The 13,845-nt window shown below is 41.6% G+C and overlaps 1 protein-coding gene across 1 annotated transcript; it reads left to right on the top strand.

Moving 5' to 3' along the window:
- The first annotated feature begins 654 nt into the window (after positions 1-654).
- Positions 655-11,175, top strand: si:dkey-283b15.4 (cytohesin-2). Its single transcript, XM_036538433.1, has 12 exons — positions 655-866; positions 2,856-3,006; positions 3,464-3,530; positions 4,463-4,581; positions 4,707-4,787; positions 4,998-5,110; positions 5,637-5,785; positions 5,945-6,056; positions 8,844-8,920; positions 9,210-9,281; positions 9,620-9,774; positions 10,000-11,175. Exons 1-12 carry the CDS (start codon positions 800-802, stop codon positions 10,085-10,087), a joined length of 1,251 nt encoding a protein of 416 aa, XP_036394326.1. The 5' UTR covers positions 655-799; the 3' UTR covers positions 10,088-11,175.
- Positions 11,176-13,845: the final 2,670 nt, after the last annotated feature.

Below are 13,845 nucleotides of genomic sequence, written 5' to 3'. Positions count from 1 at the left end.
TTGTCATCTCCTAACAATGTCTGTGAGCCCACAGACACAGAACTAACTGGCTTCATTAAACTGGGGATAGTAGGTAGGTAGGTCCTTCTCTCCTGCTCTCAGCCACCATGAGACTTTACATTGTGATGCCTATTAGAGCGAAATGTGAGATACAGTTATTGGCTGCATTGAGGGGTATGAGAGGTTCACATTTGTCTTGATTCAGTGCTCCAGTTTCCTCCCATGTTATAATCTTGGAATAGCTTCAGATTTTGTCCACATAGTGTTTAGGGATAATATTGGGTTAGGAAAACTGATTCCAGACCTGTTTGAGACACACAAGTCTGGAGAAATTAGGGGATGCTTATATGTAGAATAGTAGCTAACATGTTGTAGATGGATTGTTATTTAAAGTTTAAAAGCCATAGTACACTTTCTAAGAAATTCCTCTTCCAAAATTGTCCTAAGTATACACTGGATCACCCTTGTGCTTGTCTACTTTAAACACATAATCGATAGCCAATGCGTGTGGAGCAAGAGTGTTCGCCATCTTGGCTCAAATGGAAAAGCAGTTTTCCGAAATGGCGCGGTCTTAAACATTCACAGAAGCATAATTTTCCCCTCGTCCCTACAAAGATGGACGATGGTGTGGACGTTTCCTGAATGGACAGAGATCGCAACTTCCTGTATTGCTGCTTCTTTTGTCTCTTCCCTTGCCTGGGTGTCAGTACGCCGCTGGCTTATTTATTTATTTGTGTCTAATTTCTTTTTGTATTGTTTGAGGATTCTTTTTATGTCCATTGTTTTCTACGGCTATTGAATGACATTCGAGCCTGATACATATATGCCTAAAAGTAAAGCGCCAAAAATGGATGACCTGGACTACAGTGAGTAGCAAACGTTAGCTATCTACCCATTTCATAATAACATTTGACTTGCTCGCTAGCTGGCTAATATCCGCTAAGAATGTATACATTTTCAAGCGAGTGAGTGTTTTGCTTCAAGAAAGATGAATAGCGATAGCCAGATCAGTATTTTCTGTCTCATTTTGAAAACCTAACAGCTGTATATCACCCAGTCCCTTAGCTAGCTAGCAAGTGCTGGTTCTGCAGCATTTCGCAAGCCAGCCAGTTGGCTGCCTTTACGGATGTGTTGAAGGTAGCTAGTCACTAGCTAGCTAGTTAGCCGTGGGTTGTTAAAAACAAAAGCGACATCATCTTGTTGTTAACGTTACGGGTAGTTTAACTTCTCGTCATAAAATAAAGATATGTGAACACCGTTGCCGTCTGGATTGCTGGGGGCGGGGTTGGATTTGTTAAAAAGCGTTGTGTTGATCGACTAGCGATGTAGTTTGCCAACATTATTGTTGACAGAGCTAACGTTAGCTAGGTAGCTGTCTAGCAAAGTGTTGATTTTTGATTCCATGGAATATCAGAGTGCATAACACTTGCAACGTGTTCAGTCCTTGATAGTTAGCTGGTTTGTTCTGGTAAAAATTAACTATATTCTCTTTCTTCACAAGGAATTTTCTGGTTAGTTAGAGCCTAGTTTTCAATAATATGTCGCGATTAGCTGGCGAGATGGCAAAGTAACTAACGCTACTAAAGCTATCTACCAGCCTTTTTCGCAGTTGAACATCACTGGGTGCAGACGTTGTTTCTAGCACCGAAAGGCAATTGCACCGCTGCAGCTGATATATTTATGCGTTTTCCACATAATTGGAAATTATTAAATGACATCCACAAAGTCAGCAATGGAGCAACACACGGTGAATACCAACAATTACAAGCTAATGTACGATAGCACTATGACAGGAATGCTACCGCACCAGTACTCTTCCTGCTCGCAGTGTCGTGTGAATATATTCTCTTCAATAGAACCTTTGTGAACTCCCAGCTCAGCTCAGTTACCGCAGCAAGCTGAATGCTCTATCAATTCAACTTCCAGCTCTATCTTTCCTTTCTCTCGCTGTCACTGTCACGTTGCGGAATGCCCGGTATGCGGAGAATGTTATGAACGCGCCCGAAGGGAGAGCGTTTATAACGATTGATGATTCTTATTTTGCCTTGTTTTTGTATGGCAGCTTCCCCTCCCTTATCACCTTTCCTTTTCTGTATATTGCCAGTCTGCAAGAACGGATATGCTTATGAGCGAGATTGTTTAATACAGACCCATTGGCCGTCTTACCGGACGCTTCAGTGAGTTATGACCACATTGACACAGAGTCTCTCCCTATCTCTCAAACGCATCGTTCCGTTTCGCCTCACAAGAAAAATGGTTTCGTTAGGGTACAGGTCAGTGAGTTACTGTGCAGAAAAGAGAGATACAATGGAGAAAATGGAGCAGTCACTTGGGCTTTGGATATGAAAGGTTCTGAGTTATCTCGCTAGATTTAGCGATGCTGTTGCCGTCTCTTTGGGTAAGCGTTAAGCTAAGTGCACCCAGATTGCCTCCACACCAAACTCACCCATTGCAGTGTGCTTCAGAACTCACGCAGAGACATTGTTAATGATGGTGATGAATTGGAAGAGCAAGATGACATTGCGTAAGAGTGTATGTGTAGATCCTGTCTAAAAAGATGGCATTCACCACTTCTCAGTGTAATAGTGTGTTTGCTGCAAAAAGTGTCAAATGTTCTGTTTTGTGCACTTTGTGCAACCAATGTACCCATTGGTTTACAGCACCTCCTTTCACCTCTGCCTTTCTTTTCCCCACTCTGCCCTCCCTCATCCATTGTCCTGCTCTCCCATGCATGTCTTTTCTGTCCCCTCTCCATTCCTCTGTCCACACTCACCCCTGTCCTCACTCTGCCTAACTGTTTTCTCTCTCTCCATCGCCCCTATCCCCTTGTCCCGGTCTCCTCCCCACCCCTGCAGTCCCGGGGGACCTGAGCCCGGAGGAGCGCTCCGAGCTGGAGGACATTCGGAGGAGGAAGGGGGCCCTGCTGCTGGAGATCAAGAGGCTGAGAGAGGAGCTGAGGGAGGCCATCATCGAGGTGGAGGGACTGGAGACCAGCACGGAGGGCAGGTCAGACACCCAGTACGCACACACAGCACACTGCATGCACAGCAACTGCATGCACATTGATAACACACACTCGCACACATGTAAAACATCCTTCTCATGTGAGAGTCCTGGCGGAGAGAAATGGTGGAGGAGTTTATTTCTTGTGCCGGCAGGTACTGTACCTCTCTCATTCTCTAAAACAGTCCCGCTTGCTTTAAAAAAGGGTGCTTCATAGCGTTAGTGAAATGTATTCAGTATTTTCATGTAACCGTAATGCATGCTGTTACACTGTCTTCAGAATTCAACTGGCGAAGAATTGGAGTGGACTAGCTCTCATTTCTGCTGTGATATTGGTTGTATAGTACATTACCGATCTCAGATTTACAATAATCTTTTTCAAATAGTGTTTGTACTTGAAGTTTTAAAAATCACCATGAAATGAAAGTTGTATCACATTTGTATTTACTTTTGTTTGCAGCAAAACACTACAAAAAAGTAGGCATGTAGCCATGGGAAGAAAGAAGTTTAACATGGACCCCAAAAAGGTGAGTGTGTCAATTGTTCTTAGCTATAGTTAATATAACACAAGTCTGTCCCCTCAATATATCTGTATGATTGTGTAATTAATCACCTCCATTACTTTGTTACCTTTCCCCTGTGTGTCATTGGTTTCTCACTCTCTCACTCACAAATTCCTTTCAGTGTATTACAGAAAAGAGTACAAACAGTTGAAAAGGACAGAAAATGTAAAATTTCCCTCTTTGACTTTGATTTTCAAAATAAAAAGACACAGGCATGCAACTATGTCTTATAAATACAAACTATGTGAAGAGACAGTCCTCTAATAAGTAATACACATTTCATAACGTTTCACCTGTACTGCATTAATCCAGCGTCTTTACCCATCATACAGCTCATCCATGTGAGTTCTTTGTTTAGAATCCAGATTGCAGATGAAATAAATATGTTTTTATCATTGTGTCTTTTCATTCTCATGGAACTTTAAATCAGCTTTTTAAATTTTGGTGTGAGTCTTTAATTAATTTAAGTGTTAAGTAATTAAGTCATTTAAGTTGGTCAACAACTTGTGATAGTTTTGGTTTGCTTCAAACTGAAAGGTTAGTGCACCAGGACAATATTAAAAGCAAGGACACTGGCAGTAAGGGCTCTGTATACAAATGTAAATATTTGTCTCCGATCATTAATTTCCTGAGACGAAATGGCTGCTGCCTGGCTTTCTTGTGATATCACGGTTTTCATCAAAAAAGTTTACTAAATTTGTTTCCAGATATTTGAAACTGCTCAAGCCCATGTCCTCTTATTTTAATTGGATGGAATTTAGGATGTCTCCAGTAATGTGTCTCCAAGGCATGTAAAACTCATGCCATGTCATTCTGTGACCAAATCCTATTGGAAATAATGCTGAGTCATTTCTGTGCTTTCCTCTGGTGGGATTCTCAAACCTGTCTGATTGCAGGGCATCATATTCTTGGTGGAGAATGAGCTGCTCCGAAACACTGCCGAGGACATCGCTCAGTTCCTGTACAAAGGGGAAGGGCTCAACAAGACTGCGATTGGGGACTACCTGGGAGAGAGGTATTTTTAGCACTGACAGCGTCTTTGCTCTGGGCCAAAGCACTGCAGGGTATTTGTATTGAATTTTTGTATTATATTTTGCACTGCAATAGCCTGTCTCTTTTTTTTTTCTTCCTCTCTTTTAGAGATGAATTCAATATCAAAGTTCTGCAGGCGTTTGTCGATCTTCATGAATTTACTGATCTGAACTTGGTACAGGCCCTCCGGTAAGTTTGCCCTTTTGTTTCTCTCCTCTCCTTTTGTATATGCATGCAGATAGTGACTAATACTGGTTTACAATGATTTAATTATGGTATATAATGATTTGCAGTCAGTTGTTCTTGCTGAGAGTGTTGTGATGCGGAACAGCATGTGCTGTACTTTGAGAGCAGAGTGAGCGCTCGGTATTTTTAGTTGTGTTTTCTCTGTGTCCTCAGGCAGTTCCTGTGGAGTTTCCGTCTTCCTGGTGAGGCCCAGAAGATTGACAGGATGATGGAGGCCTTTGCACAGAGATACTGTCACTGTAACCCTGGAGTCTTCCAAAGCACAGGTACTTTAATGCTCCCTCCATTTGCTCAGCACTGGCAGGTCCTGTAATACCTACTGCTGTCTTAGGACTCTTAGGGCAGTCTGACTAGTTCAGCAAGCACAGTTACTAAGGTAAACACATACTGCTGGCCCAGCACCCGCTGCAGTGTAATACTCAGTCACTAGTCACTCAGCCTTAACAGGTTGTAGAATGTTTGTATGCATGTTCTTGGTACGTGTAGTTACTCCTTACATGCTCTTTACTCTTTATCTTGTACAATAAATGTAACTGTACTTACTGTTTACTAGTTGACAGTTCAAACACAGATGTTTTTAGTGTAAACCCGTGTGGCAAGATCTGTCTTCAACATGTGGGTTTTTTGTTTTGTTTGGGTAGATTGTTTGTATGTAACAGCTGAATTGAAAGTCTGTATTTTTGCTCTCTTGGCTTTTTATATGCATACATTTTTGTGTTTATATCAACTTATGTGAGTGTCTGTTTAATTCTCCTCCAACCATGATCCCTCTTTCCGTTTCTCTCTTTTCAGACACATGCTACGTGCTCTCCTTTGCAATCATCATGCTGAACACCAGTCTGCACAATCCCAATGTGAGGGACAAGCCAGGGGTGGACAGGTTCATCTCCATGAACCGAGGGATCAACGAGGGAGGAGACCTCCCAGAGGAGCTGCTGCGAGTGAGTGCGCCTGTGTACACCTGCATATAGGGCCCTGTTTCTGTGGACTCAGGAATGGTGTTAACCCAAGTTTTACCTCTTACCTAGCTGTAATAGAGGGATCTGACTGCCCTTGTTTCAGCAAGCATCTTATCTTTGTTTCGTCTTTCCTTGTCTAAGAATCTTTACGAGAGCATCAAAAACGAGCCCTTCAAAATCCCGGAGGATGACGGCAATGACCTGACGCACACCTTCTTCAACCCAGACAGAGAGGGCTGGCTTCTTAAACTGGGTGAGGCAGATTTGGCAAGCGCTCTGTGGTGGGATGGCAGTACTGCTGCTTGGAACAGATGTACTTTTATAAGCTCTAACTTTGTTTCCTGGTTGAGTGGTTCGGGCACAAGCGGGTTTAGAGTTCAGAGACCTAGAGTCCTGTGAACACAGGTTAAATAAAGCATATAGCTGTGCTGGATTTCACAGATTCTGTTATTGTACTGTTAATTGACTTAGATTGCTTAGATTTACTGTATCGTACCTGCACAGATTTCACCATATAACAGTAATGCAATAGGTTGACAGCTTGCTTTGAAATAGAATTTCATCTTCTGCAGAAGGACTCAACTTAGCGCAAAATTTTGAGATATGGTTAAATTAGATGCGTTCTAATTGTTCAAAACATTCAACAACATATGTATCCTCAGCCAATTCCAGTCTTTGGGGTAAAATAATCACTTCATCTTGCTACAAAACACTAATCAAAAAAGATGGGTGAATGTGCCATGCCCCTTTTCCACTGAAGAATTGGAACCAAGCTTGCAGATGCTGGAGCCAAAGCTGATTAGCTTTTCCATTGCGTTCCACGCAGCGAGAGCTGTATCACATGAGGTTTCACTGAATGCTGCCTACTCCACAGATGGAGACAACTGCACAACCTTTGTCTTCGGCCCAGAGCTGAGATTTTTTCAAAAACTAGAGTCTTTATTAGTTCTGTCCACTTGTTTTTTTTTTTTTTTTGCTTCCATTTTTGACTCCTTAGTTGTTAGTGCAGACATAAATGGAAGCAGCATGCAGTGTTTGTGCAACTTGCTGAGTCAGTTGTGAAAATGACCACACCAGTAATGACCTGAGACAAGTCACTGCAGCAGTAAGGATAACATCACCCCAAACCTGAACTTAGCCAGTCAGCCTGGTCCTAGAATTACTGTGGAAAAGGGGAATTGGTGCATGAAGAGAACCCTATAGCTTGTTTCCATCATCCGCATTCAACTACATTTACACAGTGGCCACACTGAAAAGGCCTTTTCCACTTACAGCCAGCTGTAGGTGAGAGATTGACAGCCAGTCGCTCCCAGTATAGCTGGTTACCTACTACTCTGTGTGGCCAGGACGTGGTTATACTGTGTAGAAGTATACAAAGGAAGTAGTAGTCTGCTAAAAGTAAATAGTGGTTTTTAAAGTAATGGATGACGATATGAAGGTAGATAGAGGAGATTGTGTGGGAGGAGGAAAAGGGAGTACATTTGTTTTGTTTCTTCTGGGGTTTTTTTTTTTTTTGTGAGCTTACTTGTTGGCTAGCCACAAGTGAACCAAAGTGGCAAATCATATGAAAAGAGAACTACCATTTACATTACATTATTATTATTATTATCCAGAGTAACACACTTTTATCCATTTATTACAGCTGGATATTTACTGACACAATAATAGGTTAAGTACCCTGCCTAAGGGAACAGCAGCATTGCCCCAGGGGGGAATCGAACTAGCAGCCTTTCAGTTATAAGCCCTGCTTCTTACCACAATGCGATATTTATGCCCTACCATTTATCTAGACTTACAGACTAAAAGATGCCGGAAGCATTTAACTAGCTGAACTAGCTTGTTAGCAGTTATGACAAGGTGCTGTTTTTTAGCTATTTTTGTCCCAGCTTAACAGGTTGCTAGTTATTTGTTTACCCACATGAGAGGTGAGCTTGACATCTGACACCCTTCTGGAAGCAATTGCACTTCAAGATGGAAGAAAACAGTTTATGTTTTGATGATCTTGTGTTAGCTGTGGCTGACGGAAACAAGGGGTCAGAAAGCAAAAACAGTACACATTGACATCTGGTGGCCATGTCTGGAATTACACTCGATGCACTGTGCTCTGTTAATGGTTTGCTCCCAATGCTCTGTGCTGTTTTGTGTTTTTCTACAAGGATGGCGTGAAGACTGCCATTGCACAACAGAGAATTACACTCACAGTACCACTTCTTATGACACATTCATCACTACACACACTTGGAGGGTTTTTGTTGCTGGGGTGTAAAAAAAAGTAGAGCAGAGAGCTCTGCAAAAGTGCCCATTTTAAAAATAGCTGAACAGTGTCCTTAAGTACCACAAGTGCTAAGGACATTATTGTTATTTTTATGATCTTGGATGTATCTCTCCATGACCAGGACAAGCCACAGCATCCCTCATCTCATGTTGTTTCAGCTGTTTTGCTGTATGTTCTACATGCTCTCATACCCCTCTGAAACGACCACAGTGAAATGCTGGAATTAGCCACACTGTTGTGCCATGGCAGCCTGTTCTGTTAGCCTCCTCTTGCATGGCGGGCTCTGTGATCTGTTTGTCACTAATATCTTTGCCGTCCCTCTCTCCCTCTCTCTCCATCTGCCTCCTCTCCGTTCTTCCCAAACTCTGGTCCCTGTTCTGCTTCCCTGCGATTTCTGCACTCTGATCCTGCTGCTTGTCTCTTAAGGAGGTATGTACTGTGAGATTGGGTGCCTGACTGATGGACTGATCTGAACAGCCCGCCCTGAACATTTGCCAGAGTACCTTGATTGACAGTAATTATGACACATGTTGAAATGCATATGCACAAGCAGACTGGCTGATTGATATGACCCTTGAGTGAAAAGGACAGTTACACTCCAGTGAATGACTGCTGGAATGAGAGAGATCATAGTTAATGTTTACTTTCTTATCCTCACATATTGGCTAAACACTGTAATATCATATACATTTTTGTTATGCTCAAAACGCTTTCCTGTGTCCATGGTATTCATAGCTGATAATCATTGAATCATGTTTCTTGCAGGAGGACGGGTAAAAACCTGGAAGCGCAGGTGGTTTATCCTGACAGATAACTGTCTGTATTATTTTGAATACACCACGGTGAGTAAACCAGTGATTTCACACCATTATCATTTCCAGGTAGATAATATTACATTGTAAAATACCATTATTTGTAACATACTGTGTAATGTTTTTCTGTCACTTAGATTTTTTACATATACGAGAAGGCATTGGTGTGCAATTTTTAGCTTTTGTGTTTTGTCAGTGTTGCACTATGAGATATTTTTCAGTTCCACGTGGGTAAATATATCACAGCAAAAGAAACGGATTTTGAAGATAAATGTGATGATGAAGGTGATGGATTTGTTTGTTTTTCGGTGTGTGTCAGGACAAGGAGCCTAGAGGGATCATTCCTTTAGAAAACCTGAGCATTCGAGAGGTGGAAGACCCCAGAAAACCCGTGAGTACCTCTGTCTCTCTCTTTGACCTAACCATGTCATTTGCTTCCATAAAGATGGTGCTGTGGGTCCCAAGTGGTTCAGTCAGCAAGGCACTTGCATTGAACCCTATGGCCACGTGGTTTTAAGCCAGCTGTGTCATATGCCTACAATGTCTGTTCTAAAAACAGGGTTGCATAAAGGATGAGAGGAAAAAAAAAAGATGGGAGTGCCACATGAACACTCCTTTCAGACAGTACCCGAAGAGTCTAAGCTCCAAGGTTGCTTTCCCCTAGGGCTGGGGAAGGCCACGCAGTTGCACTTTCCACTGAAACGTGCCCGCGTCTTTCTGTCACTCCAGAACTGCTTTGAGCTGTACATCCCCAACAACCGAGGGCAGCTGATCAAGGCCTGCAAGACGGAGGCGGACGGCCGAGTGGTGGAGGGGAACCACATGGTGTACCGCATCTCCGCCCCCACCCCGGAGGAGAAGGACGAGTGGATACACAGCATCAAGTGAGTGGTTTAACGAGGAAAGGAGAAGGGGAGGAGGTGAACTTCACTTCCGTAAGGAAACCATGCCAGTCAGGGAGCGGAGGAGAATGTAGAGGTGGAGCGAGTGTCAAGGAGTTGGCCGTTCCAGCTCTGTTTGGGTGTTACCTCCATGTCCATCTCCCTTTTCTCGCTCAGTTTCTCTTTCTACCCTCCTCATTTTGTCTCTGTCCACCCCTGTCTCCACAGCTCTGCTGTGAGCGTGGACCCCTTCTATGAAATGCTTGCGGCTCGGAAGAAGCGCATCTCCCTAAAGAAGAAAGAGGAGCAACCCTAAGTCACTTCATGTCCCAGTTCCTCCCTCCCCTTCTCTCTCATTCCATTATGGGGAAAAAAAAGACTATTACAGTTTCCCAGCCCCAAAACCCATCCCTCTCCCTACACCCAGGTATTTTTTTTTTCTTTTCGAATTTACAGGACTTTTTGCTACCCTGTTAAAGATTGTATACTAGTAGACAATGCACAATTCAAAGTGATCATTTCCCATCCACTACTACCTGTGCAGTTCATCGGTACACTACTGTCATCTGAGTACTCTTTACACTACAAATGACAACTCAGCTGTACTCAGACTGTCTCTGTCTCTTTTCTCTCGTGTCAACCCAGTTAATGTTCTTGCACCACTCTCACACTATATAAACTGTGAAAAAAAAAGAAATTTAAGGGGTAGCAAAGAGACCGACTGTCTTCTTATACCACAATCATTTACTTTACTACTGTATGTTCTGTGCTTGGCATAAGGTTAGTACGTCTACATCGGCATTATTAAAGTTACAGTGCTTTAGTATTATAGCCTATTATGGATGGAAACACTTGGTCATTGCTTTTTCAGTTTCTTGTAGTTCATACAGAAAAAACAATTGGGCTTATAGACACTCATCTACTTAAATGATGAACACTGTAATTATCAAAGTCTTAATGGACTGGAAAAAAAGCCTAAAATTTGGCAAGTGTTAATTTATATATTGTAAAGAACTAATTACAAAAGGGCAGGCAGTGTATGTGATTTCAGCATTCAACATTTGGTAGAAATGGTGTTGGTTGGGGGAAAAAAAGAATCTGCCAAGCAAGAGCATGTTCATGGCACAACAGTGATACTGATGTGGCTTCACATTGGGTCTCATTGGGTTTGGCAAACAAAGGCAGATATTTAAGCTGGTGATTCTGTCATTTTCTGAGATACTTGACAAGCTGTGTTCAGCTTAAAGGAGAATTGGAAACAATCCTCCATTGTATCTTGAAACTGAAATAACAGCATTGGTCTCTTGTTTCCTGTATTAGACTCTAAAATCTGCCTGCATACAGAAACTAACTGAAGTTAAACCCAAGTTCGATGTTGTAGTGGGTTTAAAGAAGAAATGAAAATGGCAGCTTATTATGATTATGTATAATTTTGTCTTTGTAAATACATGTTAGTCTTTTTGTTTACAACTGACATGGAAAGGTTTAACTTATTTTTTTTTATAAACTTGTTTTGCATGTTTGAATAAGAAGCATCTTCTATAGCTAGGAAAATAAGGACAGTTTAGATACAATTGTAGTTGCTACATGCAAAAGGACTATCTGCGTTCCGTGTTTTTTTACACGCAAGTTATTGGCCTTTATAGCACACTTAAGTAATTACCTCATTTGTGTATATTTTCTAAAATGCTTGAATGAATGGAACTCTGCACTCCCATAATGTAGCTTTCACAGTTTTGAAATTATGTTCTTTTTCTGTTGGAAACACTGAGTGTTACTACTCCTTGAATAGCTGGGCTTCAGGAAAGTGTTCATACTGTAGCAAATAAACTACTGCATTGACTCAAGACACATAAACAAAACACGGAACACTAGTATTTCCTTTTAAACACTAAATTCAAACTGACTGATAGCGACATGATGATATTGAAAAAGCTGTATGATACATTTGGCTTAACTTTGTGTTTCCTTAGTAAATTTGCACAATTCCATGTCACTTTCACCTTTTTCTCCTCAATGTTAGAAATACAGAATATATGCTCAACGTCTACCAGTGGCTTTGATGGATTTGAACTATATCTGTAGCGCCATCTGGTGTTTAAATTGCAGAAGATTCAGAAGGTTTTTACTTCCATTGTTTGAATGAACCTCTCTGGTCTGTGTTGCCATTTCCAGAAATTTGCAGAAATGTGACTCAGTTTATAAGACTGTGGTGATTCCAGGCAGTGCCATAATGTATTGCATAGATGTAAGTAAGTTCGTTTTTATTGAGAGACTGTGTACTTTCAATATTTCCAGTGTATTTCATCCATGGTAGTTTCTTTAAGGAAAAAAGCACAGCCCTTTTCTGGATATATGGTATTATTGTGTGGCAAATGGGCACAAGAACTGGAGACAATCTCAGCATGCTGGTCACCCTTGATGGTCACCCAGGATATGCGCATATATGGGTAATGGGTGAAGTTCATAAAATGAGGAGAAAGACATTTTAAGATTCCAGTTCTTAAACCCCCTCCCCTGTTTTTCGCTCTCATTTCTAAATTTATTTTTTATTTTCAGAATGGGAAAGTAATCTGTTCTAAATGTAGCAAAGGAAGCCAACAATGGTACAGTAGTGCCAATAAACTGTAATGAGACAATAAAAAAATTAAAAGAAAGGTTTGAAACTTTTTTCAAAGGTGTGTTTAAAGGAAAGCATAGGATGACTTTCATGTTCACTTATTATGATTATTATTCAGTTCCAGCTAATGGTTTGGGCCACTTCATGGCTCTTATTGACTGACACATGGCTCTTATTAGAACTGAAACATAATTATTAGTCATTATATCCTTCCAGTTCATGCAAATTGACAGTGCAGGGAATCTAGGGTCAATTGTTTGGGTGATGCTATCCAAAGAGACCTGTAGATCATGGGACCACTGTTTTCCCTAGAGAAATCTAGGTAACATGTCACTCCGGATTTCACTCCAGGATTTCAGCTGTCTTCTTGAAGAACCAAAACTAGCATGTCCACGCTCAATTAGGATCAAGTAGGAGCTCTTTCACGCGTTTCTTTCATGATACTGTCTCCCGAAGTATGTTAGTGTATTCCCATACGCCGGCTGTTTAATTTGAATTCTCTGCCTTAAACCGGCGCATTGTTCCCCGTACAGTGTTCACTGAGATTACAATCTCTTCAGTGTCAACAGTGTTCATATCCTGTTATTTCACCCAAGAGGAAACTAAACAGACTGAGGTGGTCTCTTCAGTCACTGCAGCCATACTGCACAGTGGCAAGTGCCCTGGTTTCCTCATTTGCAAAAGTTAAATTAATTTCCAAGATTTTTTTTCTTTCCTGCTTAAAATGACAGTGGAGTTTTGCCGTGAAGTTGAGTGTAGGAAGACGGAGCAGTCCACATGAGCCTTGCAAGATTTAGCTGTTTTAGGGCCATGTGTTACAAATAAGGTCACCAGTTCTCTCTTGATGAATTCTTTCATTCAATACTTGAGATACACTGGACTGGTTTCCATTCACACATCTTAACCACATGTTATAGTGGCGTTCAGTATGCACAAAGAAAACTATATTGCTCTCCCTTGTTAAAAAATGAGAGGCAAGGGTTTTTTCACTTAACAGCACACACTCTGAAACATTGGAATTAATGCAGGGTGCAATTCGTTCCTCACTCTTGTCGGTAGTCTTGGTCTGCCATGTGCTTACCTCACCGCATGATCCGAAGAGTTCCCCTTCATTCACTGTGTGACTTTGGTCTTTAAGTGAGAAACTGAGATTAAACTTCACTTGAAGTTGTATGGCTCAAGCGGTTCTTTCTCTCACATTGCCTGTCAGCAATCCGCTTAAATCAGTCCTTCGTCACTGTGGGATGAACAGAGATTTACGGTCACCCCTTCATCTCACTCCCTTCCCCTATTCTCATCATAGGTCTCATTAAAAGTTCAGATAACTAGTTCTGAGAAAGATTATCACTAATAAATCTTGTTAGTCTCTTCGTCAGGGGACACTGCCGTCTCTCTCTGTTTCTGTCCGATTTTGACTTAGTTTTCCATGTTCCTTGTCCTTGTTCTTGAATGTG

This window comes from Megalops cyprinoides, chromosome 10 (genome assembly GCF_013368585.1).
Source record: "Megalops cyprinoides isolate fMegCyp1 chromosome 10, fMegCyp1.pri, whole genome shotgun sequence".
Lineage (NCBI taxonomy): Eukaryota > Metazoa > Chordata > Actinopteri > Elopiformes > Megalopidae > Megalops > Megalops cyprinoides.
The sequence above is the reverse complement of the archived record's forward strand: the minus strand, read 5'-3'. Positions and strand labels throughout refer to the sequence as shown.

What these genes read in the sequence shown, in the direction of transcription:
- si:dkey-283b15.4 (XM_036538433.1), top strand. Translation starts at nt 800, where the DNA reads ATGACATTCGAGCCTGATACATATATGCCTAAAAGTAAAGCGCCAAAA. An exon ending in GGGCTGGCTTCTTAAACTGG is followed by an intron (nt 6,057 to 8,843) that starts GTGAGGCAGATT and finishes TGTTTCTTGCAG; the next exon opens with GAGGACGGGTAAAAACCTGG. An exon ending in GAGTGGATACACAGCATCAA is followed by an intron (nt 9,775 to 9,999) that starts GTGAGTGGTTTA and finishes CTGTCTCCACAG; the next exon opens with CTCTGCTGTGAGCGTGGACC.